Consider the following 27,542-nt stretch of genomic DNA (forward strand, 5'->3'; position numbering starts at 1 on the left):
TTTCTTCTGTGGTGACACATCTCTTCCATTCCTTGGTAGCCCTGATCCGTCCATGTCAATTGGACAGGAACGAAGCTCCTTCTCACCTCAGACTTGCAGATATGATTTGAACCTGGCAGTGAATAGTCATCTCTGGATATGATTGACTCATGGATGGAAATATAACCCAAGCTGAACATCCTACCATTCCTGGGAATTTTACTGGGTTATTGAGAATGGTCCTTTTTTTCTTCTCTATTGTAATGAACTGTAATAACTACATAAGTCTGGAGCTTCTGGGGTGACTATTTTTCCTCCCACATGGAGAGAGCCTTCCAGAGAATGAGGTCAACACCCGGAGGAAGTCAAGACAAGATATATGGAGTGGGGAGATGAGAGGGAGAAAAAGACCCATACGCAGAGAATAATATTGGTGACAACTTTGAACCACTGGGTCTAACAATCATGTCAGGCCTTTCCTTGGGTGGCCAAGATAAATGTAATTTTTGCTTAAAGTACTTTGAGTTTTATTTACATTCATTGTGTCCATTTTGCTTGAAAGACTTTCCCAAGCAAATTTCAAGGATGATACCACTGTGCAGGACATAAGCTACACTTCCATCATGGTGGGGTGAAGGGAATGGAGACAGGGCTGGGACAGGGCACTTCAGATGAAAAATCAGTTCTGGACATCCTGATTCAACAGTGTGGGAGAGAGGGTATGAAAACCAGCTCAAGTCAGAATCCAAATACAACAGCATTAATCTTTATAGTCACATGCCTGTTAGTTTCTACCTTACCACGCAATCCATTTTCCAAAATATAAAGAAGTTCAGCCCATTATCCTGACCTTCAGAATGGGTACAGAAAAAATTATCCAACCTGTCTTCTAATTACAGATGAAAATTATTCTAGGAACTTCCGTAACATGACACATGTAAGGAGGCAGAGAACAAGAGAACCAGAAACAACCAAACTTTCTTAGGACAAGGGGGAAGATTCACAACTCAGGAAACAAAATTTTTCCTTTATATTGAGACTAATTGTCACTGCTATTATCCCCAAATGAACTGACACTCTGGGAGTACCCAGTTCAGGACTTGACACAGTACAGAACCAGCCTCAGCACCCCTGGGGACCCTTGTCTATGACACTGGCTTAATGAAGCCATAATCCATGCACTTGATGAGACATTCCCGGGCCGTCTGAACCACTGCTGCCTTCTTCTCATCTGGCTCCTGTTTGCCCACCACAGTCAGGATTTCCAGCAGCTCGCTTTCCACCAGCTTCTTGGCCAGCTCAGCATCGGCTGCCAGCAGGTTGTAGGCGATGACCAGGCCCCGGTGTTGGACTGACAGCTGGTCATGCAGGCAAAGCCGCTGCAGGATCTCCAACCACTGGGATGTCTGAAAAGGGCAGAATAGGTAAAGGAGGATTCAAGGAATCAGGAGGGAGACGGAGAGAGGAGATTTGGGGACAAGATAAGTAGAAAGCATTGGTCAGACTTACAGTCAAGTAACTTAGCGTGTGGCCACACATCTGGAAAGAGTAGAGGATTAAAATCCTCCATCTATGCATGGCTTAAGTAACGTGAGAGTAACGAGATAGGCTTTCTGCATGTCTGAGCAGAATGGGGATATGGAGTGTTCAGAACAATATCTCACCCTGGGCAATGGGCAATGCCTGCTTCTGCCAGACTGAGTGCCCTTGGAAACTAGAGCTCCAGGCAGGGAGGTGTGCTCTGCACCAGTCTTGGTTTTGCCTAGAATCAACACCAGAGGCTGGAGGGAATCCTCTCTTCCATTCTTCCTCAATCCACCATCCACAGTAATGAAGAAGATGTCCAATTACTGTACATAGGGAAGCAGGGCTCTAGACCACTCTGCTCACCCTAGGACACACTGATAAAACAGAGTCGAACCAGAAGACTGATTCCTTTACCATTCAATAAACACACACCAGGCAGCAGAACAGAATAGGCACCTGCATGGGTTTTGTAGTCAAAGAACCAGTGTGTTAGTCCTAGCCAGCATTTACCAACCAACGGCCTCCATTAAGCTATTTACCCTCTCTAAGCTTCAGAAATCTTCTCTGTTTTCTGCTCTGCCTGCTTCTAACATCACGCTGACTAATGAGATGATTCATGAAAAGAGCTTAGCATGGGTATTCAATAAGCGGGTGTGGGCAGGTGACCTGACACCAATCCAAAGTTTTTCCCTCGGCTCTTTCATGCCTTCATCCGTCCTTTGTCTGCAGGGATTGCTTTCTGCATGCACTGCTCTTAGATGCAGAGATCAACCCAGAGGGGAGGAAAGGACAAATACCTGGCTTTCAAGATTCTAAGTATATTTTTGACACTCTACACTGAGTCTCCTGACCCAGGGAAAGGAAATGAAAGCTCATCTAGCTATGGGAGTTTCAAGGACAGCTTGTATGCTCATAAATGTCTGCTAAGGGGCCTCTGTGGGATGTCACTCGGGTCTTAAGGGAAAGGATAGAAACTCAATCAGGATCCCAGGCAAGAGAAACTATAGCCTGGCTTCTCCGGGCATACCCCAGCTGAGGTGAGACTACAGAGATGCCCAGCATCCAATATGGACACAGGGTTGTACAAAAGATGGGCCTGGAAAGTTTCATAAGTCCCCCAACATGCCCCCAGCATGGGACAAGAATATGGCCAAGAATACTGAGTCCCTCAGGAAGAATGAAGAAGCGCCAGGGATAGGGTGGCAATCCTGAAGGACTCTAGTCCCTTCCTAACTAACTGTGGTCTTAGACTAGTTATTGTTCTGTACCTCAGTTTCCTCATCTGTAAATGAAAGGTAATAATAATACTCATTTCACAGAGTTGTTGGGAGGAATAAGTAATGCAATATGTGTAAAGGCTAAGGGCAACATCTGGCATACAGTTAGCACAAGGAGACGCAGAGCAGCCCTGGGTATTCCACAGGTGTTCCAGCAGAAGCTGCTTGAACACAATGGTTTTAAAATGTGATCTGCAGACCCAGCTCCCTAACCCCAATCTATGGAACCAGAATACCTGGGGAAACTGTTTTCCCAAGCTTTCTGGGTGATTTTTACACACATTACAGTTTTGAGAAGTTTGCTGTAGGGAAAGAAGCTGAAGCCCAAAGACCATGTAGATTCAGCAGAGGCCTCTGGTGCCAAAATAGCTTAAGCTCTTGGAATGTAGAGAACACACACACACACACACACACACACACACACACACACACACATACACGCACACATACACACATGCTTGCATACACATATACACATACCTTAAATTATCTATTTTTAAAAGCCTGCCTCAGGGGTTGGGGATGTAGCTCAGTTGGTAGAGTGATTGCCTCGTGAGCACAAGGCCCTGGGTTCAAATCCCCAGCACCAAAAAAAAAAAAAAAAAAAAAAAAAACCTGTCTCACCCAGACATGAGTACATTTAAAATGAGAGGTTCGCATTTTTTCCTATCAGTGGGCATGAGTGCACACTCAGTTTGGAAAGTTGCATTTTGAAACCCCCATCTTTGTGTCAACATCAGTCCCATCACACCTGCTACTGTGGCACAGGCCCACCTTAGGAGCTGCTCCTCATAGCGACTTTAGGGAACCTGCAGCCTTTTCTCCAAACCATAAACTCCCCGCAGCATCCCAACCACTGCCATGCTTCTCTGAGGAGCTCAGGAGCCCAGCAGCTCAGTGAGCATTGTTGGTATTATTGTTATAACTGTTCTTTTCGGTACAGGGGATCTAACCCAGGGCCTTGCACATGCTGGGCAAGTGCTCTACCACTGAGCTATATACCCTTGGTCCATTTATTTTTATTAATTTTATTTTATTAATTTATTTTATTAATTTTATTAATGGTCTTACAAAGTTGCCAATGTTGACCTTGAACTCATGATCCTCCTTGCCTCAGCTTCCCGGGTCCCTGGCATTACAGATGTGCACCATGGTGCCCAGATGTATTGTCGTGTTCTTAAGTAATGAGTTATATGTACCATTGACGATAATGGATGAAAAACTACAAAGAGAGGATTTAAGCCGGCATACTTAGGAGGTTCAAATAATGACTGCAAGAAGCCAAAGGATACAGACCTCCTCTCTTTAGGCCATAGGAACAGAAATGGGGACTGGCAGGGGTTGCCCTGTGGACTGGCCTCCCCAGAGGATCATCTGGGACAGCAGTGGGGAGGTTCTCTGGAGCATGCCCAGCCTCTTCCCGTCCCCAGGATCCACACTTACCACTTGGGTCATCTTGATGCACAGTTTCTTGTGCGCTGCTGTCAGCATGGCCAGGGCTCCAGCAGCTGCGTTCTGGACCTTGTCATCATCCTCCCCACAGAGCAGGACCACCAGCTTCAGCCGGTCATTCCCATCCGCCAGGAACCTCTCCTGAACCTGTGGGAGGGAGGGGTCTGATTCAGAGAAAAATGTCCCCACCTGTGCCTCCTGGGAGGGGCAGGGGAAGAAGAAAGGGGACACGCATCTGAAGTTCTCTGATCCAGGATCCCTGGGCGTTTTCCCTCTTCTTCCATTAGCTTGCCCAGGCCACCACTCCCTGGAAGCCTTCCCTGATTGGTTGGGTGAAATTCCTCCAATTAAAAGATCAAAGAGAATAAGGGATTCTCCATTGAGCAGGTTGCACCACCTGTGCATTCAACTTGGCACCAGTAAAAGAGGCAGGCAGGAGGGGGTGATGCCTGAAGAACCCGCTTCACTTCCCTTTGGGAAAGCTTGGAATGATTCTCTCATGGCCCAGGACTTCCAGATTGGCTACACAATGACTTTGTATTCCCATGTCTAGCCTCTCTGTCTAATAGGCCCTGGTTTTACATCCTGCTTTGCTATGATGTTATTCAGGCCTAAGAAGATTAGGAAAATGGTACCTACACCTCATCCATCACAAGCTTTGGAGTCAAAACCTCAGTCTGGAATCATATGATGTTGTGAATACGTTTTTTCTCAGGGTGACTATAGGGAGAGGGATTGTAATCTAGGAAAGATTTAGAGATTCCTGAGTTCTCTGGTCAAAATGTTAGTTTGGATCCATCACAGGAGCCCCTGATCTCACGCCAGGCCTGACCCTCCCTGCCTGGATCTCTCCCATCCCACCCTGAGCCCAGCCCTCACCTCCTTGTTGACCACCATGTTGCACATGCACTCTGTGGCCGCCTGCCGCAGCTGGTCATGATTCTCAAACATGTAGTTCTCGATGTCCGGCAAGGCTCTTTCCTTAAAGATCTTCTGTCTGGTGAGTGGGTGGAGGAAGAGAGACCCTGAGTGCCTGGTAGTGCTTATGTGGGATTTGGGTCCCCCCCGGGACCATTCGTCCATCCTAGAGGTGTCCCTCCCACATCGTCAGCCAGCTGGGTGGCATGGAATCCACTGCTCTTGGCTCCAGGAGGGGCACCAGTGGGTATAAACTAAATGGCCTAACATCCTGGACACGGCCACACCCCGGGAGGAACATGCCACCTCACTGGAGATCCCTTTTGGCTTCGCACATTTTCTGTGTGGTCTTGCAGGTGCCAACTCAAACCCCTCCCACTTGGTTTCTTCCCAGTGCCTTTGAGGCTGTCCTCTGAGCAGAGCAGCTTGAGCACACGCCGTGTGAAATTCCAACCAAACTTTCTGGAACATCTCTCTCCACCCCACCCCACTCACCGGAGTTTGTCACTCCGCCCTGACAGGTTCGTGAGGCCCAGGAGAGCCTCGTAGTTCTGGAGTCCATCCCTTTGTGTGTCCAGGAGACGCACAAGGGGCCTCACCACCTCATATACCTGTGGGGAAGGGTCGTGGATCAGGTCAGGTGAGGATCACATCTCCCCTCCCTTCCCTGCATTTATAGGTGGCCAGTCTTCAATTTCCAAAACACTTTCCCACATGTCTGATTTCATCTTCACAATGATCCTCAGAAGCAGGATTATTGCCTTTACTTTGCAAATGAGATCACTGAATTTCTGGGAGGATAATCCTGTTTGCCAGAGGTAGAGCCAGACCAGGAATCCAGGTGAATCATCACCCACCCTGAGACAGCACCACGTCCCTCTCCCAGGCTGGGGTGATAAGGGAACAGACCCTTGAGAGCAGATGAGACTCCTCCCTGCTCCATCCCATCCATCCCAAATACCCACCCGCTCCCCAGGGAAGGCGATATCTGGGTTGGAGACAGCAGCGATCTTGGCCAGAGCATGGGCCGCCTTCACCTTGCCCACATCTGTGCCCTCCAAAGCCAGCGGGATCAGGGCCTGCAAGGAAGGGTACAGTCACAACTAGGTCACATATCCAGAGCCCTCTCCCATCTTCCCACCCCAGCTGCTATCTTTCTGTCTTTCTGTCCCATCAGAGGTTCATGAAGACTGCAACATAATTGGCCCGTGAGCATCGTGGAAAATAACAATTCAACCTCAGACTCACTCCCCTTGTTCCCAATCATCAAGGTCTTCACCCCCATTTCCACCCACCCATCCATAGGTTCCTTCAGTTTTTGGAGAAATAATCAATAAATGAATTCTTTACTTTCTGTCTAAGTCAAGCCTCCTCATAACAGCAATCATTTATTGAGCACCTACTGTGTGTGAGCTTTCCATGGATTTGATGTAATCCTGGTGACATTCTGAAATGTCACCCCCATTTTACAGATGAAGAAATTGTGGTTCAGTGAGAGTAAGTATTGGCCCAAGGTTACACAGCTACAAAGGGGAAGAGCAAAACTCAACTCAAGTCTACAGGAAAGTCTAAGGTCTTGATCTTTGCACCAGGCTTCCTTCCAATAGCAAGGAAGATAAAGGGGGTTCCAAAGCCCACACCATGACATCATCCAATCAAGTAGAAATTGGTTTGAGGCCTTGAGAACAGTCAGTGCAAATAACTGAGTTACTGTATTCTATATAGGATTCTCAGGCCAGGCAAGAGGGTACACACACACACACACACACACACACACACACACACACACACACACAGTCAGTGTGCTCCTGTGAAGCAGATCACCTTCTAGGAAAGCAAAGACTTTATTCTGACCAATTACCTTGCCACCACCTTGAGCCACAATGGTGCCTCGGTCCTTTGGGTTGTCACACAGTGCCAAGAACACCCTGCAGAACCAAGGATAAAGGAGAACGATCAAATTGCCAACTCCTCTCTTCCATTGCAAGACAGCAGCCAGAGGCCGGGAAGTCCTAGGATGAACAGGGAAAGCCTGGAGAGTGCACCTTGTGTGCCCCTGTCCTAGAATAAGCCATGCTGTCATGTTGTTAGGTGGCATCGGAGGAAGTGAGGCCAAGTAAGGCTGCAAAGAGTCACCATACTCCTGCTTGTGGACACTGCCACCCAGGAGAAACTCCACCTCCACTGCTTGGCCCTTGCCTCCTCCCAGGTCTCCTAATTCCCTATGAGCACCATTGCCTCCTGGGCCTGCAGGCGAACTCAAAGTTCACAAATTCTCCCTCTGTTCTTGGTGTCTTTGCAGATGCTGTTTCCTGGGCCTGGAACCTGCATTTGAGGGGATCCTTTTCTTCCACCAGGCCTTCCTGGCTGCTTGGATGTCATTGTTTAGGCACCAACCATCCCACTGTGCTTCCCCATGTAGCACCATGTGACATCTATTGCACTGCACATAATCTTGCCCAGCTAGCCTCCCAGGGGCTGCACTTTGTGTCTTTGATCTCTGGGAACAAGTCAACCAGAGTGGACAGTGACCACCTCCTGACACAAGCTTCCACCCTTCACATTCTGTCCCATCATGTCACTTTTCATTTTTGGTCCCCTCAGTCTCTTCTCCAAGACACCTGGTAGCTCACTCAGCCTCTCATTTAGTTCTCCACCATTTCCATCTCCATGCCCATCCTCCTGCCCTCCAGTCCCCTCAGTCCCAGCCCCAGCCCAATGCAGTGGCACCTGGCCAGCAGCTCCTTGGTCTGGTCAGTGAGGATGGCGCTGTCTGCTTTCACCATGCAGGCCAGAGCGGAGATGACACCTGCCTTCAGGAGCCTCTTCACCCGCATGTCTACAAAGTCCTTCTTGTCCTGGGGGTTGGAAGAGAGGCAATGGGGCAGGAACCTGGGCACCAGGCAAATCTGTACTGGAACTTAAGATGGCACGTTTCTGACTTCTTGGGGTAGGTTGAATGGTGATGCTCAAAGATACCCACAGTCCAATCCCTGGAACCTGAGAATGTGTAACCTTACATGACAAAAGGGACTTTGCTGAGATGATTAAGTGAAGGAACTGGAGAAGGGGAGATAATCCTGGAAAACCCAGGTAGGCCCAAAACAATCATAAGGTAACCATAACACAGGAAGTCAGAGTTAATTCTAGGAGTTGTGACAACAGAAGACATTGGAGTGATTCACAAGTCACAAGTCAATGAATGTAGGTGGCCTCTAGAAGCTGAAAAAGTCAAGGAATAGGATTCTCCCCCAGAGTCTCCAGAAGGAGTCAACCCTGCAGACACTGGACTTTAGCCCAGGGAGACCTCCAGAGCAGTAAGACAACAAATGTGTTTTCAGGCCACTGCGTTTGTGGCAATGTGTTATACAGGCAAATGGAAGTAACACACTTCTTTATGTTCCCTTTGCCAAAACAACTGCCAGGGGGTGTAGGGAGCAGAGATGTGGACCGAGGTGCCTGATGGCCTCCTGTTTGCGGTGCGCTTGCGCTGGGATTTCCTTGTGCCCAAGTACAGGGTTAGCATTTCCCAGTTGCTATGGCAACACAAGTCCTGGGTCTCTCTAGGTCAACACTCAGAGTTATCAGTTCTGACCTTGAAACGCAGACACTGACTCCTAAGGATAGAGGATTCAGAGCATGGCAAGATAACCACAATGTCTCGTCAGTGCTGTGAACTTCCAGTCTGAATGCTTTGCAGAAACTTTCTCACAAATAACCATTTGACGATAAAATCTGTATAATAAATGTGTGGAGCCAGCTCTGGGTCACTGTTCTCAATCAGAGTTCAGTTTCCCACCTGATCCCACTTTTCTATCTAAATGTTTATGTGTTTGTCTTAATCCCCCATTGCCCCGCACTGGTTTCTGAATTAATGGCCACTCAGGTTGTGGCAAGCCAGTAAATAGCACATCCTGCTTCTTCATTGCAACATCAGAACTTCTTCTCTGCTTTGCCCTACCTACTTGCAGTTCAAAGCCTGTGGAGCTGATGCTGTAAGAAAATCAATCTCAAAGACATAACTGTCTCTTTCACAGGAGAGTGAAGTGAAAAAGAAAAAAAAAAAAAAGATGATCCCAAATACTAGATGACTTTCTTGCAAAAGGTTGGCTCTCTGGGCTGGGATTGTGGCTCAGTGGTACAGTGCTAGCCTGGCATGTGTGAGGCACTGGGTTTGATCCTCAACACCACATAAAAATAAATAAATAAAATAAAAGATATGGTGTCCATCTACAGCTAAAATTTTTTTAAAAGGTTGGCTTTCTATTGGGGTAGGATATAGACAGGAGTAAAAGGAGTAAAAGGGGACAGCAGATGAAGCAGACAGCAATGGAGTGGGTTTTGCTGGAAACCCAAGTCAATTCCAGGCTGATCCTCAGAGAGCTCAGAGTGGTGAGGAAGAGATGGATATCTCATGCAATGTCTAGGCACAGGGAACTTCACAGCAGCAGAACATGCTATGCACCCTTGCCTGAAATGCAACTGCAACTTTTAAAAACAATTCAGAGAATGGGATGGTACTGTGCAAAACACACAAAGTATCTTTTTCTCGAGTCCCTTATATAAAATGGCATAATATTGTCACATAACCTATGCACATCACACTACATGCTTTTTAAATTAATGTTTATTGGTACATCAGTAGGATTCACTGTGACATAGTCATACATGCATGTCACATACATGCATGTCAATTTAGTTCCCTAGTACCTTCCCTGTCCCTCCCTCCCTCCTTCCTCCTGGTCCCCTTCTTCTCCTCACTAGTCTCCCTTCTATTTTCATGAGATCCTCCCTCTTTTTTGCTCTTTTTTAAATACCTTTATTTTATATATTTATTCATTTTTTTATGTGGTGCTGAGACTCAAACTCAGTGCCTCACTCATGCTAAGTAAAGCGCTCTACCACTAAGCTACAACCCCAGCCCTCTTTTTTTTTTTTTTAATTGTCTGGTTTCCACATATGAAAGCCCTGTTTATCACCACTCTAACTCTCAAACTTGTTTGTTCTCCCAAGACAGAAAATCAAAACAAAGGAAAAGCATGAGCACCATCTGGTGGGGAAATTTACCATTATCCCCCTCAACAGATCCGTCTCTCATCCCAAACCCTCCCAAACATATTCTACAGGGCTAGCTGCCTGCTTCACGGGTTTTTTTTTTTTTTTTTCCCATTCCACTTCTTTTGGGGGTCTGGTGGCAGAGTCCCCTCCAGGGCCATCCTATACTCACCTTGGGGTGCTCCTCAGGCACATGCTGCTTGGAGAACTTGGCCAGCTGCACCAGCTCAGGGATGACCTCCTTGACATCATAGCTATTGGTACAGTTCACCAGCGTGGTGGCCACTGAGTACAGAATGGTCTTGTCACTGGTCTGGAGGCACCGGGTTAGGGGAAAGGCAGAAAGGAACTTTGGAACCAGACTCTGCTTCCAAGACAGCTCCCTGACATGGCACGCAAGTAGGTTTGGAAGGTGTGTGGCTGGTGGGACTCGGTTTGGAGAAGTACAAGTGGCACAGGAAGAGGGGAACTGGCTTTGCTCTTAGAGGGTGGCAGAAATGCCTCCTGAACCCCCAGCAGCACTTCCACAGTAGGCCAGGGGTCTTCTCACTCAGCGTCTTGCTTGGCACCTTTCAAAAGCCCAGCCCACTCACATCCCACTAACTGGAGTGGGGGCTCAGGTGGGAGCTGGCCTTCTCGTCTGGCTCTGCTGGAAATCCTTCCCATGCTTCCAGAGGAGGTGAGGCATTGCCCCAAATGCCTCAGGACCTCACTCCCTCATGGCCACAGGCAAACATGCCGTCTTCTTGTTCATCCTCCCTTTGCCAAGAAGGCACGTGGCTTCACTTACAACCAGGTAAGATGAAGGCCAGAAAGAGGGAGGTGGCCCACCCAGATTTACACAAGGGTTGGAGGGTCCTGAATCCGGTAGTCCTTGCCCCAGGTTGGAAGTCAGGGCCACACTTGCCTTGGCCAGCTCGAACATGGCCTGCAAAGCAGGGATGTCCTGGACAAAGTCGTCCTTCACATCAGCATCCAGTGTGAGATAGGCCAGGCCCTCCACTGCCCAGCGCCGGGTTCGGGTATCTATGGCCGCATTACACAGCCACCTGGAAGTGGGGAGGGAGAACTGCTGGGGAAGGTGACAGAGCTCCAATAAAGTGTGAAGTGACCTCAGGGAGGTGGATAGTGGGTGACGGGCCTTTCACCACCCACCACAGTGCAGCCCAGAGACCCCTACACGGAAGTCCGTTGGGAGGGGCTGGAAAACAACCCTCTTACTTGCGACACTGCTTGGCCAGCTTCTCTGTCGACCCTTCAGCAAACTGCCTGAGACCATAATCTGTGCCACCTGCAGAGCCGAGTTTACAGAGTCCCTGTGGAGGAACAGACATGTGAAGGATCAGGGACACCAAGGCTTGGGACCAGGCCTTGCTCAACAGGCTCCTGTGGCCAGAATACCTCTCCCTTTCTCTCTGTCTGGACACAGCTGTATGCCTACTACACATCTTGCCAGGTGTTACCTCTTCCTAAATGCTCTCCCAGAACCCTCTAGGTAGGGCAGACACTCACAGAGTTGGGGACCTTTACCCTGGCCCCACTCTCCTGCCATGCTGATCTCACAGGTATTTTGAAAAATCCACCTGAGAGGATGTTAACCATCTGCAACTGCGATGGTCAGCCTAGTTAGGGCACAAAAAACCGCAGAGAAGTAATGTCCTAAGAGGGAGCAATTCAGAAGTGCAAAATTTAACCCAGGGAAAATTATACTCTTGTTAGGGGGGAAAAAAAAATCTTTTGTTTAAAGAAATTCATCATGGCAGAGGTTAAGATCAGTTTTCTTTAAAAAATTGATATGAATAAAAAACCAGATCAATGACTCAAATCTTTTCTGTAATTGTTCACGAGATAAAGAAAAGATCAATGGATGTAATTTCAGTAAAATGAAAATGGAAAAGGGAAACAGGCTTAACTGCCACAAACAAGCTGATGAAGGAAACTGGCTTCTTAGCATTCATTCTGAAAATGCTTTCTGGACAAAACTCATGAGGCAAACATCCCAGGGTTAAACGCAGGACCTGCCATTCTGAATCACTGTCCTCACATGTCACTCTGGGGAAGCCTAGGGGTCTGGGTGCCCCTGGTGTGGTGTCTCCTTGAGAATGGAGAGCAGCCTTGTTCTACTTGGGGTGCCAGTGCTCAGCACGGTGTCTGGCTCTGGGTAGGTGGTATAAGCCTACTCACCACCAGTGTGCGGATCTTGATCTTCTCATTTTTGGTGGTCTTGTAGATGCTTTTGAGCAATGACACGCCATTGGTGATGATGAAGGTGGCACGGCTGAGCTTGGTGGAGGCGTGGATGAGGGCCTCCACGGCCACCAGCTGGTCGGCCTCTCGCTCTGAGCCACACAGAGCCACCATCATCTCCATAACGCCTTTCATTCCCAGTAGCTGATTGCCCAGGTCAAAGGGCCCCTGCAGGATCCCAGACACTGTCTGAATGGCATTCACATTCTTGTCCATGTCCTGGGGGTCAAACTTGCCCCTAAAACAGAGGGTAAGGATTGTCAAGATAACAGGTACAAGTTTGTGGAAAGAGTGTGAGATGTGGAGGCAGAAAGATTTGGATTTGCGTTGTGATTCTACAACTCATATGCTGTGGACATTGGGCAATTCACAGAACCTCTCTGAACTTTAGATTATCAGTTCCTAACCTGAGGATACTAGTAGTTGTACCTAGGAAGCTGGACCAGGTAGAGAGAGGCACTGGGCTGCAATGCAGTCACCACAAAGCCTCAGTCGAGGAAGACTATGGAGCTGGGACACCCAGCAAAGTTGTTTTAAGTTGGGGTGAGGGACAAGTCAGTAGATGCTGGCTGCCCTAGGAAAGGTGAGACGGTCCTCGGCTGAGGCAGGTCCTACAGACAGGCAAGAGCTGTGGCCCTCCAGCCAGAGTCCACAGGGGCCAGCAACTGTGCATGGAGGGACGGATGGCCCCATAGCTTCAGAGGCCGGGGAGCCTGGCACGGTGCCTGTGCACTGGATGGCTTGGCATAACATCTCAGCCCCTTCCCCTGTCCAGTGAGGATGTGGAACTCAATTTGGAATCTCATGGGGGGCTCTGGAAGTAGTAGGAAAAACTGAAGCTGTGTAGGAAAAGGCAGGGACACCATGAGGAGCTCTAAGAGAACCAAAGTTGGGGGTCAGTAAATGCCATAGGATAGAGCAGGGACTGGCAGATCTGGGGAGCAGAGAAGCATTTTTGTATTTTAAAGGATTTTTTAAAAAATAGGTAAGCCAGGCACGGTGGTGCCCACCTATAATCCCAGCTGCTTGAGAAGCTGAGGCAGAAAGTTCAAGGCTAGTCTTAGCAACTTAGCTGTCTGGAAATAAAAAATAAAAATGGGCTGGAAATGTAGCACTTTGTTGTACACCCCTGGGTTTAATCTCCAGCATTGCAATAATAATAATATAATTAATAGTAATTATTATAATAATTAAAAAGAAATATATGTCTGTTCTGAAAAGACTAAAATATTTCTTCTCTGGCCATTTATGGAAACCGTTTACAGACCCTGAGAAGAGAGAAAGGAGAAGCACAGTACAGGCACCTGAGCTTCACCGGGCTCAGCCCTGGCTTCCTGACCATGCCCCCCACTACTGAGTCATGCCCCCCACTACTGAGCCACGGGCCATGTCCCAGAAATCTGAACAGTTTACCAGTTTGCAAATCACTGCAATAGTTAAAAGGTCATATAGCAGTAGGAGGAGAAGGGAGAGGACACATAAGAAGAAATGGAGACCCAGACAGAGCATCTGAGATGATGGAGCAGCAGGAAGAAGACCCAGGGCACTGGGCTTCAGAGGGTCCCACCCCACCTGCTCTCTAGACCACTCAGTTCTTAAAGTCTCCAGAGAGCCTGCTTCCCACCTGACCAGCCCATGGGTGTTCCTCTTAACCATCAGAGACTGTGGTAGGCTTAAAATATGCCCAGTTTTTTGTTGTTTTCAGTGCCGAGCTTTGAACCCAAGGCCTTGTATATGCTAGGTAGGCCACTCTACCATCGAGCCACATCCCTACCTCTTGTCCAGAAATATACTGACACTCCCCCTTCAAAAGGTGGAATGTAATTCTCTTCCCTTAACCCATTTTGTGGCATCATCCTGGATGTAGAATACTACAAAAACTTAAATACAGTATATAATATGTAATAGCAGTATATATTATACTGACTATAATAATTATAATATTAAATAATATAATCTACATTTAAGATCTAGATAATGATTTCCACCTATTTTAATGCAACTGTATTAATTTTGTTGTGATATTTGCAGACTTGACAACTTGGGACACACAGTGGATTAAGGCCAGATTTAAGGACTTGCATCTAATGACTAGAATGTGGTGCAAGTGATGTGGGTGGCTGCTGGGGCTGGAGTGTGAAGGACGTTGCCCTTCCCCGTGCTCTCCCTGGGATCATCACTCAGGGAAGCCAGCTGCCGTGGTGAGGACTCTTCAGCAGCCTGAGGAGAGTCCACGTGGGAGGAACTGAGACCTCCCAACAACAGCCCGCACCAGCATGCCAACCATGTGAGTGCGCCATCTTGAAAGCCCAGTCAAGCCTTTGAATGGCTATAGCCCAAGCCAACCTAGGATTGACCCTGAGCCAGAACCACCCATTCAGCAAGCTGATGTTTATTAAGCTGCTAAGTTTGGGGATAATCTGTTAAACAACCACAGAGACCTAATACAGAGCCTGACCCCATGAGGCCTCCAGGAGACTCACGTGATATACTCCTCACAGATTTTTCGGAAATGATCACGCTCCGGGTCACAGCGCAGGTCATCGTAGAGCTTGTTAATGAGGATGGAGGCCAGCATGCGGGTGTTGTCGGTCAGGGACAGGCAGGAGGGCAGATCTGGAACCTGCCCCACTACCTTCAGGATCTTCCTCAGGCCTACAGGGGGACAGGGGCAAAGGTGAGATTCCTGCTGAGCTCTGTCCTCATGAACATGCCCCTCACTCAGCAATGTCCTATCCCTGGCTTCACTCCAGCCCTGTCTTTAGACAGCAGAGTCTAGGGCACTGGAATGGGGACAAGAGACAGGTTCTCCACCTGGCTCTGCACCTACCTTCAGTGATCCACCATCCTCTGTGGGACTCTATTTTCACATTTTGAAAATGAAGATGAGTTGATCTCAGAGCACTCAGGTACTAACACTCTGAGTAGATATGCAGTCATCCTCACATACTATTTTGTCTTCTCTTTTCTCTAGGCCTCAGTTACTTTGATTATAAAATGGACATAATACTACCTACCTTATTGAGATTGAGGGTTCAATAAGATTTAAAAAAAAAAAAAAACAATATGCAGAAACAGCCTGGTGCCAATCCAGAGACACAATTGTCACTCAATTCAATCCATTATTAATTTAGGCAATACTACATTTACTATTTATCATTATCATCTTTGGTGGAGATTCTTCAAAACTTCCTTCATCAGACTAGTTTGCTAGTCATGTGGTTGTGGAATAAGTGAAGGATAAAATGTGTACCTTTTAGGTCCCCCCTTCAAAGCAGTATGGAAAGCAGACATACAATGTTTAAGGAAGGAATAATACTGGTAGGTTACACCACAGAAGGGACAGTTGGCTTAAACAAGACTTGCAACTCATTTTGAGTGCCTGCTGTATGCCAAAGTGTACCTGACCTCATCCTAAAACTAACCTTCTGGTTAGGAATCATTATTCCCATCTTTCAGAGCAGAAAGCCAAGACTTAGAGAAGCCAAGAGAGTCACACAAGATCATGTAGCTGGCAAGAGATGTAGATATCTCCCCATGATATCTGATATCAAAGCCCCCACTGTTGACCATTAGGCTATGCTTCCTCCAGGACAACAGACAGTTTAATCTCAGGGCCAACTCTTAGAGGTGCCTGGGAGTTGGCCAGACCTTGGGTGGTAGGGGTATGTGGGAAGAACAGTCAGGGTAAATATGGGTGTTAAGAAGGAATTAAAAAATGCTTAGCTGCAATTTTTTGTGTTATGTGTATGTTATCACTTTAAGGAAAACTTTTGTTCCCTCTCTGTTACTCCTCTTGGTACTTCACATCCGATGCCAGCTGGGTGTCCTGCAATTCAGTTCAACTCAGACCCTCTCTACCTGGGGTTAACGCTGACCCGAGAGGCTAAGGGCTCAGGCCGACAAGTCTGCCTCCACTTCAGATGCTGGTCTCAAGTGGTAGGTTCCACATTTCCCACAACTTCTGTCTGAACTGGCTACAAACGATTTCCCCTCCTTCAGTTTCAAAATTTGCTAGAAGATCTCACAGAACTCAGGAAAACGTTATTTACTAGATTTTCAGTTTATTATGAAAGATGCAATCAGGAAGAGCCAGATGGAAGAGATGCACAGGGCGAGGTCTGGGTAGGGGCATGGCACTCCCAAATCCTCTCCAGGGGTGCCACCCTCCCAGCACCTCACCAACCTGGAAGCTCTCAGAATCCTTCAGTTAGAGCTTCTTACATGGAGGCTCCCTGAGGTCGACATGAGGGATCAAGTCACTGGCCACTAGTGATTAACTCCACCTCTGGTCCTCTCCCCTCACCTCTCAGAGGTCAGAGGTGGGGTGGGGGTTGAGGGATGGGACAGAAAGTTCCAACCTCTAATCACATGGTTGGCTCCCCTGGAAACCTCCACCCTCATCCTGAGTCTTTCCAGATTCCCCAGTCACTAGTCTTCTCATTAGCATAAGAGGACTTTATTGCTTTGGAGATTCCAACAGGTTTAGGGGCTGTGTGCCAGGAAACAGGTGCAGATGCCAAATATATATTTATTATGTCACAACCAGACACACAAAAAAAGTGCTTGGCAGGACTGAAAGAAGCCTCATGAAGCAACCCAAACTCCCCAGCCTGGCTCCCCAAGGCACCTGCTCTACTTCCCGTCACCTCCCCAATCTCATCTCTTTGCTCCCATCCTGCTCTGGCTTTGAGCATCTCATTCCTCTTCTATTAGAACACTGGACGGCCTCCTTGTCAGCCTTTGCCCCTTCCCTGAGCCAAGAGCTCATGCCAGACTTGATCTCCTAATGGAAGCTTCACTCCACCCCAGTTTGCATTACCCAAGGAGCTCAACGCTGCAGCTTTGAATTAATATCTCAGAATTTTTAAATCCACTGTATTTTAACCCAAATGTTATTCATTCTGGTGCTTTTCTTTATAGGATGGTGCCCCATCCTATAAACCATATGGTTGAGCCTAGATCCCAGTGCAGAGAACAGAGGTGGCTGCTGATGCCCCACTTAAAAATATGCAGAGAAGACCAGAAGTGGGGGGAAATAACATAGGCCAGGCCTTAAGCACTGCAGTGACCCGTGATTTATAAGATCTAAGCAAATGCATGTGCATTTTACTGAGATCTGTGAAAAGCAAACAAGAGAAGTGTAACATCGAAAGATAAATTTCACACCCATAGAGGTTGACTTGAACCTTTTAGAAACAGGCATAGAACCCATGAGAGAATTAGCCAGAGCAGATTATAAAGCCACATATATGATTTCTGAACAATTAAAGAAGACAGTTTAGGGAAGAGGTAAACCTGGATCTGATGAATTTACTAACTGTCTGCTAGAAAACTTCTTCTGCTTTTTGTTCCATGCCAGGTAACCTGGTGTCCACTCGAAGGCCATGTGAGCCCCAAACTCGCCCCTCTCCTCACCGTTATCCACCACATAGATGGTGCGGGAGTTGTCATGAATGGTAAGGTCCTTCCTGGGGACATTCTTATTGAGCAGGTTCAGTGCCTGGTCCCTACCCTGCCCAGACACCTTCTTACTGACCAGCATGTCAAGCAGGTGACTGGTGATCTGCTTCAGGTCCTTCTTGGTGTCTGAGGAACAGAGGATAGAGGTCAAGAGCAAGGAGTAGAACATCTCAGATAGACAGTATCAGGAATGGCAGAGGCTTCTAGAAGGACCCTGGAAATATTGAATCCACTACTTTCTGGATATGTGAATGTCCCAGGGGACTATGATATTGCCCATATCACCCCCCCCCAAAATAAGGAAATCCCTAGAAAACACCCCTGGGGTTCTCAGCCACTCTGAACCTTGTCTTCCACAATAGCCCTTAAATAGCTTAGGTTCTTAGAAAGTTCTTCACTTCCTGGCAATGACTGGCAGAGATCCAGGGACACTGTACGTAGTTTTTAATAAACTGATTTAATAAAATGCTTTCTAAAAAGGAAATTTATATTCCTTACAGACATTGACTCCCTCCCAGACTCAGATGTCCTGGGAGCCTGAATTCCAGCCTCTGCCTGTGATGCCAGGACTTCCCTGCCCACCATGGATGTTGCAAGGCAAATGCCAAGCCAGGTATGGTGGCGCATGCCTGTAATCCCAGCAACTTGGGAGGCTGGGGCAGGAGGATCCCAAGTTCAAGGCCAGCCTCAGCAACTTAGCAAGGCCCTAAGCAACTTAGTGAGATCTTGTCTTAAAAAATAAAAAGGGCTGGGGATGTAGATCAGTGGTAGAGCACCCCTGAGTTCAATTCCAGTACCAAAAAAAAAAAAGAAGAATTTTCAATGGTATGAAATACTAATATAATACTCAGGGAAGATAAAATCATTAAACTATTCAAAGCAGAATTCCAATTTCATTAAATAGATATCTATATGAATAGTCGTATTTATATGCATAGAAATTGGACAGGCACACATGGTGATGATAATAGTGATTACTGAATGAGTGGTTACAGGTATTTTTTCTCATCCTTACATATTTCGATATTTCCCCAAATTTCTCTAGTAAGCCTCTGTAACTCTTTTTAAAATTGGGATATAATATACATAATGCAATATTTATCAGTTTAGCCATTTTAAGTGTACTCTTTAGTGTCATTAAGTATATTCACATTGTAGTGCAAACATCACCACTATTCATCCACAGAAAATTTTTCACCTTACAAAACTGAAACTCTATATTCATTAAACAATAACTCCCCATTGCCCTTTCCTCACTTGCCGGCAACCACCTTTCTACTTCCTGTCTCTTTCAGTTTGACTCCACAAGTTACATCAAATAACTAGAATCACATGTTTATTTGTCCTTTGTCAACTGGCTTACTTCACTTAGTATAGTGTCTTTAAGGTTCATCCATGTTGTAGCATGTCAAAACTACCTTCCTTGTTAAGACAATAATATTCCATTGCATGCATATGCCATATTTTGATTCTCTAGTCATCCATGATAGACACTTTTTTTTAATGATATTGGAGATTGAACCCTGGTGTGCTCTACCACTGAGCCAAATTCCCAGCCCGCCTATCTTGCTAAGTTGCTGAGGCTGGTCTCAAACTTGCAATTCTCCTGCCTCAGCCTCTGGAGTTGCTGGATTATAGGCGTGCATCATCATGCCCATTTGACACTTGTGTATTTTCCACCATTTTGGCTACTGTAAATACTGTTGTTATACCTTTCACACTTTTATCATCAGAAAACACTAGGCATGGTGGCACATGCCTGTGATCCCAGCAATTCAAGACACTGAGGTAGGAGGATGTCAAGTTCAAGGCCAGCCTTAGCAATTTAACAAGCCTTAAAGAATCAACTAAGTGAGATCCTGTCTCAAAATAAAAAATAAAAAGGGCTGGGAATGTAGTTCAATGGTAAAGGGCCTTGGGTTCAATCCCCAATACTAATAAATAAATAAATAAATAATCAGGTCACCTCCACACACAGGAAATGCCCAGTTGGATGACTGACTGTCCCTTTGAGACCACTTGCTCCAAAACAGAACATTTCCTACCTAGAACCAGGGCCTCCTCCTTTCCTCGATGCTCCCGCTTGTCCTCCCCAGATAGGGAGTCAATGATGGCCTGGAGCAGGTTGCAGACCGCCAGAGACATCTCCTCGTTCTCCACAGACATGAGGCCACAGATTCGGTCTATGCGGACTGCATGCAGAATCGCTGTGGCCTAGACCCCCATCAAGAACCACAGTCAGCTGTACTCTCTATCCTTCTCGGCTGCCATGCATGCGAAGGGTGGGTAACATCACTTCTATCCCACTCCAAGACGTAGGGAAAGGGCACACTCTCACGAGTCCCGCAGCCTGGGAAACGTCTTTCCAAAGGTGAAGACATACACCACCCAAAACAGCAGCCTCTCACCACACGGAGATACTGAGCCCTTGCAACATAGCAAGATCATATTGTAAAGTGGTGTGAGTGTGAAATACACATTGGGTTTCAAAGACAGTCAGAAAAAAATATGAACTAGCATGCCTTTCATTCAGTTTCTTCCTATAAACCACTCTCAGTACCTTACTTTTGTTTCATCAAACCCATTTCCAGTTCAAACAGAAAAGGCCTGAAACACTCTTTTCAGGGCCCACACAACCAAGGTTGGAGGGTAGGAAAACGCTCTAGACTTGTTCTCCAGTTCCCTTTATGCCCATCACAGTCATGACCATATGTCTCCCTCCAAATCCTTGGACTGGCAGCCACCTGCACTGAGCATGCCAGTCCCCAGGTCCTCACCCTAGCTCGGTGGCCACTGCACATGCCTGACAGAGTTCGCACTGCAGCCAGCACCAGCTCAGGCCTCTTAGTGTCCAGAAGCTGCAGCAGCAGGGCCACTCCATTGTTCTGGAAGATCCTCTCAGCCCCTGCTTCCTCCCTGCCCAGCACAATGAGGTTGTTGGCAGCCTGAAGGAAGAAAGAGACAAGGAGGATCAAAGCTGAGGTTTTGTTCATGGATCAAGTACAGAGGTTGGTGCAAGCTATGGGTCCTCAGAACATCATTATAGTCCCTTATAATCCTATTCCTGGAAACACAACCCAAAAACATAATTCGAAAAGATGTCAAAGTAACCTGCATAAAGACCAACTCAAAATATATAGCAGCAATTAAAGTCACAGATAAGGGTTGGACGTGTAGCTCAGTGGTAGAGCACTTGCCTAGCATAACAAGGCCCTAAGTATGATGCCCAGAACTGGAGGGAGAGGGGACCCACAAAACAAAAACAAAAACCAAGCCAGAGGCGGAGGACATGCCTATAATCCCAGTGACTCTGGAGGCTGAGGTAGAAGGATTGTGAGTTCAAAGCCAGCCTCAGCAATTTAGTGAGACTCTAAGCAACTTAGCAAGAAACTATATTTAAGTAAAATATAAAATAGACTGGGGATGTGGTTTAGGGGTTAAGCACACTTGGGTTAAATTCCTAGTTAAAAAAAAACAAACAAACCCAAGAACCAAAGCAAGAAAAACACTTAATAAAATTATAGATAAAAAGACTCCAAGGGCTGGGGTTACATGTAGCACAGTGTAGAGTTCTTGCCTGGCGTGTGTGGGGCAATGGGTTCGGTCCTCAGCACCACATAAAAAATAAATAAATAAAAATTGGGGTATTGTGTCCATCTACGTCTAAATTATGTATATAAAAAAGACTCCAAGCTGGGTGTGGTGATAAACACACCTGTAATCCCAGTTACTCAAGAAGCCATGGCAAGAGGATCACAAGTTCAAGGCCAATTAGCACAATTTAAAAAGATCCCCTCTCCAATAAAACAAAAAGTTCTGCAGATGTAGCTCAGTGTAGAGAACTCCAATATTGTGGGGAAAAAAAAGACATTTTCATATTGTGGATTTTCTGACTATAAAACTAACAACTCCTACCCCCAGGCACTGTCTTTTGAGTTCTTGTAAATGTAAAACACTCAAATGTTCGACATTCTTTTTTTTTTTCCAAAGGAGGACTAGAAGGGAACATAAAAGACACAGCATCACATTTGGTTAAGAAGATGATTGTATCAGTACATAGTTTAATGTTTCGGAATGACTTTGCAATATTTCTAAATGAAATAAAACATTATTTAAATTCGTCATTGTTTCTCAGTTCTGAAATTACTGTGAGGCAAGTGAGGCATTCCCCTTGGGTGCAAAATTTAAAGAGGCACCCAAAAGCTAGTAATCCAGGTAAATAATACTTAGTGCGATGTTCTTAAAAATCAAAATCAATGCCAAAAAAATCTATGATGAATAAAATATCAGAATCTTAAAGACAGGATCGGACCCTGCTACGTGACTCTCCACACCAGATTCGCTCTGGCACTGTTTTCTAACGTGCTTGACTTTGTGCTAATTTCTCTCCATGTTCTTCAAGGACCAAGGACCCCAGCCTTTCGTTCTGAACAGGTCAGGGCGTTTAAGTGCAGAAACCCGGAGCAACCCAGCACCCAGAGCCGCGGGTCCGAGAGCGCCCTCTGCTGGCTGACTGGCGCAGCCTGTCACTCACCTTTTCCAGCTTATCAGCATCACTGTTTTGGTCCAACAGGATCTCAAACATGTTCTGTACCCTCGAGTCTGTAGAAAATTGCACACGAAGCTGAGGAGAGAGGAGGGATTCATGCAGGAGGCAGGAGGGATCACATTATTTCTGTCTGTTCATCTCGGTAAATATTAAAAGTTTCTTCTGGAAATAAGCCCATCCCAAAAAACCAAAGGCCGAATATTTTCTCTGATATGCGGTTACTAACTCACAATAAGCGGGTTAGGGGGAAGAGAATGGGAATAGGAAAGATAGTAGAATGAATCGGACTTTACTACCCTGTGTGTATATATGATTTCATGACCTGTGTAACTCTATATCATGTAAACCAGAAGAATAAGAAGTTATACTCCATATATGTATAATATGTCAAAATACATTCACTGTCATGTATAAGTAATAAGAAAAATTTTTTTAAAAAGTTTACTCTGCCCTGGCACATCCATTTATTCATTAAACAAAAGTTAACTGAATAACAACTGTGTACCAGATGCTATTCTAGATGTTGGTGATAGAACAGGAAATAAAATAAAGTCTTTGCCCCATGATATTCTCAATCTAGTTACATTGATTAGCCTGTGTGGTCATCATAATAGTCTTGGAAGAGAAGGAAACATCAGCCCAACTTTAGAATAAACAATTCCCTTAGACATTTAAATGCTAACTGATCATAGTTGTTTTGAAGCTTCCAACTGGAAGCTTCTAGCCCTGGCTGTCCTGTGCCCTCAGACAGCATCACAACACTTTTTAATCACTCAGAGATTGGTGCACTGGTTCAGCAGTCCTGTGGAGCCTGCTGGTGCCCCTGGCTATCTCCAGTTCAGAGTGTTGGAGGTAGGGCTGGCTCTGTCCTGGGGTCCTGTTTCCTTCACCCATCCCTATTAGGAAGTGGATGGGAACCCAAGGTTTATGGGTAGAGATCCAGCTACCTTCTCCTGGATGCTGGTGCTGAGCCTCCTCAGTGTCTCCTGGAAGTTCTGGTTTCGTGGCTCAAGGGTGGCACAGCGCTGCACATCCTTGAAGGCCTGGTCCAACTTGCCCAGGTGCTCCAGGGCCTGGCATCGCCGGTACAGAGCCTTGATGTCTGAGGAGTTGATGTCTATGGCTAGAGAGGAAAGACACCAGGCAGAGTCGCAGGGGACCAGGATGCAGACCACCTCTCCCTACTTCCCCTCCAGCCCCAACTCCAGGATCCTGTCTTCCTCGAAGATTATCTGCCCATGTGGACTATCTGACCCATACCACCTTTTTGTTAGAGAAAGAGTAAGATCCACAGAGTCTTAAGACTGGAAGAGCTTAAGAGTCATCTCATTCAGTTCCAGTCTTGTCAGGGCTCATCTGATTGGTGCTTGCGCATCTTTCGCGACGGGAGCTCCCTCCTTCTCAAGACAGCCAGACAGCTCTGTTAGAAAACGCTTCCTTCTTCCTACCCAAATATATTCCCTATAACTTGTCCTTTTATCCTAAATCTGGCTCTGGAGCCCCTGAGATGAAATACAACCCTGCTTCCTTGTGACAACCTTTTAGGTATTTGAAGGCAACCTCTCTGTCCACCTGGGAGTTGCCTTCCTGGAGGATACTGCTGCTTCCTTCAGCTGTTTCTGGTTCCCTCCCTCCCTTTGTGTGCATGTGAATGTATGTGTATGTGTGAGTGTGTGTATATTACTGGAGATTAAATCCAGAGGTGCTCTACCACTAAGCTACACCTCCAGCTCTTTTTATTTTTTATTTTGAGACAGGGCCTTGCTAAATTGACGAGGCTGCCCTTGATACTTGTGATCCTCCTGCCTCAGCCTCCTAAATTGCTAGGATTACAGACATGTGACACCACGCCTGACTGGTTCTATCCCTTCTGAACTCACTCCAGACTATCACTGTTTCCTTAAAAAAAATAATAACCAAATCAAAACCCAATACAAACCACGCTGGGAGAGACAAAGCCAGGGGTGGGGAAACTCACCTCTTGAGGCATCTGAAGCTGCCTGTACGTAGCTCTCCTGAGAAATGGGGGAGGGGAAGGAGACAATTGATGGGGACCCACGGCAGAGGCCACCAGAGAGTGTTTGCTAGTAGAGACAGAAGAGGGTTTGCTGGGCAGCCTCAGGCATGGGAAAATGAACCGGCTTTGGCATCAAACTCAGAATTGAATCTGGGCTCTTTGACCACCTGGGAGAGCTAGGACAAGTTCATGGAGCCCTCTGAGCCCTGAGTTTCTTGTCTGCAACATGGAGATGACAGCAATAGATACCTCAAAGGGCTATTCTTAAGCTGCCCTGAAATTCCATCTGAAAAGCCCCTTGTATTAGGCTGATTGTGAACTGGGTGAACGTCTCTCTCCAGAGCAGTGGGTTGGGCAGTAGGAAGCACCCTTCTCCGCACCCTGTGCCCAGGTGACAGAGCTAGGACAATGGCCAATTCTTATCAGGACAGGGGCTGCCTCCCAGCCCCAAGAGCCCCCAGACCCTGTGCAGACCATTTTCAGGCCACAGGCTGCCCGATTCCGATAGAGCGTGGCCAACAGTGACTTGTCCTTGGTCAGCTTCAGGGCCTGGCTGTAGCTCTTCGTCGCCGCCTTGTAGTCCTGGCACTGGAAGTGCCGGTTCCCTTCCTCCTTCAGCTGCGCTGCTTCCACCTCGGCCATCTGTCTGGACAGGGCAGCTCTGTCTGGTTAACCCCTCAGTTCAGACCCAGGGCAGGGCTCCTGTCCTGAGGTCCGGGGCTCCAGGACACCACCAGGGTGGAGGGCAGGGATTCTGCATGGAAGGGACCCACCCAAGCACCCCCAAAATCATAGCTCCTGAAGGACATTATAACATTTGCTCAGAGCTTGAGTCCCCATGCCTCCCAGGCCAGGTGGGTGAAGCCAGCATGTTGAAGGCCTGCACTGTCAACTCCCAGCAGGCCTGAAGGTTCCCAGTGCCCTCTCCCTGTGGCCTCCCGGGCAGCTCACCCTCTCAACGAGGCGCTTGTCCTAGGATGCTGCTGTGGAGTTCTCTTGTCTCTCTCAGCCACCAGCCTCGGTCTGCCCCTCCCAGCCCTGACCCAGGAGACTTTATCACTCCAGCCAGTGACTCGAGACCATATTTGGACACAGGGGCAGGTGTTCCTGGAGTCTGTCATTGATACTCAGGGTCCTCCCCCTCCCCTGACTGGCTCAGTCATGACCACGTGGAGATGCGTGGAGATGCTGATTGTCCTCTGCCCCTTGAGCACCAGGCTCAGGGGTAGTCCTGGGAGCCTCAGACACTCGTACCACAAAGAACAAGAGAAAGATCCAGAAGGGACGGGAACCCCCCAGCAGATCCCCTCCCCAGGCACAGCCATAATACCCCATCTCCACCTCCATCCCAGATAAACAATCTCCCTCCCCCCCAACACCACTGCTATTTTGGGAGCAGAGTGACAGCTGAGGGGATGATGGACTTGGACACAGAGCAGCTGCCTAGGTCCCTGAACAACTGGAGACTTCCAGAAATGCCTTTCTGGCGGGAGGGGTAAGGGGAGGGCAGAACGGAGGAAAGTTCCTTTTCCTCTTCCACTTGTACTTATTGCAACACCTCAACTTGGCTCTCCTGTGTTCACTTGCTAAAATGTCCTTGCAAGAAGATCAGCCTGACTTGCCAGCTGGGTGTAGTGTGTGGGGGTTGCTGTTTGGGTGTGAATGTTTTCTTCCTCCCTCCACTGTGTCCTGGGATTATATTCAGCCTACTTCTTCTGTCAGATTGGGAGATCCTTAAGGGCTCTCTTTCTTCCCCTTCAGACTGAAATCTAGGGCTAGGGCTGGGTCAGAATGTAAATTCCCTGAGACCAAGAACTATGACCACCCCCACCTACACACACACACACACACACACACACACACACACAGCCCAGGTGGCGGGGAATTTTCCCAGGACAAGAGGAGGCTCCTCATCAGAAGCAGGCTTCTGGGGACAAGCTGCGTCCATCATCACACAGGGGGCTATCCTGGGGTGCAACGCTTATTCCTTCGCCAACAGAGGACTCCCAAGGCAAATTTACTTAGATGGCCCCACTAGGACTGAGGACCTTCCTGCCCTCCAATGCCCCTAAACCTGGGCTGAGAACTTGCCCCCAGAGGGAATGGACAGCTGCTCAGAAAGTTTGCAACCCCCTGCCCTCCCAGAGAGACAGGCAGAGTCACGTCCTGTGCGTGAGTGAACAGCATTGCATGCTGGGGCTCTGCTCCTCATCTCTACTCCACCCCCACCTCCCATATATTTTCCAACTTGCCTGAAAGACACTGAAGGAAAAGGATAGGTGGAGTCACCCACACCAGATCCTGCTCCTAGTTCTGCGACCTTGAACACTTAGACACAGCTAAGTGACCTTGGACAGGCTCTACTGCCCTGCTAAACATGAGGCTCAACCCCAACCCATGGTTTGATTTTGGTTTTGTCCTCGGTTTTGTCTTTGTTTTGATATGGAGTCTCATCATGCTGCTCAGACTGGCTTTGAATTCCTAGGCTCAAGGGATCCTCCTGCCTCAGCCTCTTAATTAAGTTCAGGTATGTACTACTGCGTCCACATGTATTGGTTGAATGGACAAATGAATGGATGAATGGATGAATCCCCTGCTCTAATGGTATCCCAAACCCTGGACCCCATTTGTGGGGTAAGCAATGAAATAATATAATAGAGAGCTGCCATTAGCAGAGAAGTTTGGTTCTGTGATTTTAGATCTAGGAGACCCTAAATTCAAATTCTGATCAGTAATTTATTCTACATGCATTTCTTATGTGCCAGGAACTGTGAATGGTAAGAGAAGCAGAGAATACTCACAAGGGCAAGGATTTGTGCCTCTTATTTACTCACATATTCCCAGTGTCTGTAACAATGTGTGATACATAGTAAGTGCTCAGTGATATTTATTGAATGAATTAATGAAGTAATTCCATGAAACTGTGATTTCTTTGTTTTGGTACTGAGGATTGAACCCCGGGGTGCTCTACCACTAAACTACATCCCCAACCCTTTTAATTTTTTTGTTTGTTTGTTTGTTTGTTTTGAGGCAGGATCTTGCTAAGTTGCTGAGGCTG

The 27,542-nt window shown here is 47.2% G+C and overlaps 1 protein-coding gene across 2 annotated transcripts; it reads right to left on the minus strand.

Moving 5' to 3' along the window:
* Positions 1-725: 725 nt before the first annotated feature.
* Positions 726-25,588, minus strand: UNC45B (unc-45 myosin chaperone B). Of its 2 annotated transcripts, none has more exons than XM_079133547.1 (20): positions 25,436-25,588; positions 24,959-25,130; positions 24,446-24,482; positions 23,415-23,590; positions 22,453-22,542; positions 20,696-20,863; positions 19,964-20,132; positions 17,874-18,044; positions 14,939-15,110; positions 12,393-12,693; positions 11,430-11,524; positions 11,116-11,257; positions 10,381-10,521; positions 7,884-8,011; positions 7,015-7,081; positions 6,119-6,232; positions 5,649-5,764; positions 5,115-5,232; positions 4,227-4,382; positions 726-1,385 (listed from the first exon to the last, which is right to left on the minus strand). In XM_079133547.1, the coding sequence occupies exons 2-20, from the start codon at positions 25,124-25,126 to the stop codon at positions 1,125-1,127; spliced, it is 2,790 nt and encodes a 929-aa protein (XP_078989673.1). In that variant the 5' UTR covers positions 25,127-25,130; positions 25,436-25,588; the 3' UTR covers positions 726-1,124. The 2 variants fall into 2 exon arrangements, with proteins under 2 accessions (XP_078989673.1, XP_078989674.1); XM_079133548.1 differs by having other exon boundaries at positions 24,959-25,126; positions 25,436-25,579.
* Positions 25,589-27,542: the final 1,954 nt, after the last annotated feature.

Source organism: Sciurus vulgaris (assembly GCF_902686455.1).
Source record: "Sciurus vulgaris genome assembly, chromosome: 3".
Taxonomy (NCBI): Eukaryota; Metazoa; Chordata; class Mammalia; order Rodentia; family Sciuridae; genus Sciurus; species Sciurus vulgaris.

Bases quoted from the DNA above. Each gene is read 5' to 3' on its own strand.
- UNC45B (XM_079133547.1), bottom strand. From the start codon at position 25,126: ATGGCCGAGGTGGAAGCAGCGCAGCTGAAGGAGGAAGGGAACCGGCAC. The intron at 10,522-11,115 runs GCAAGTGTGGCC...CGGTGCCTCCAG, and splicing joins CCATGTTCGAGCTGGCCAAG to ACCAGTGACAAGACCATTCT. The intron at 8,012-10,380 runs GTGAGTATAGGA...TCCAACCCCCAG, and splicing joins TGCCTGAGGAGCACCCCAAG to GACAAGAAGGACTTTGTAGA.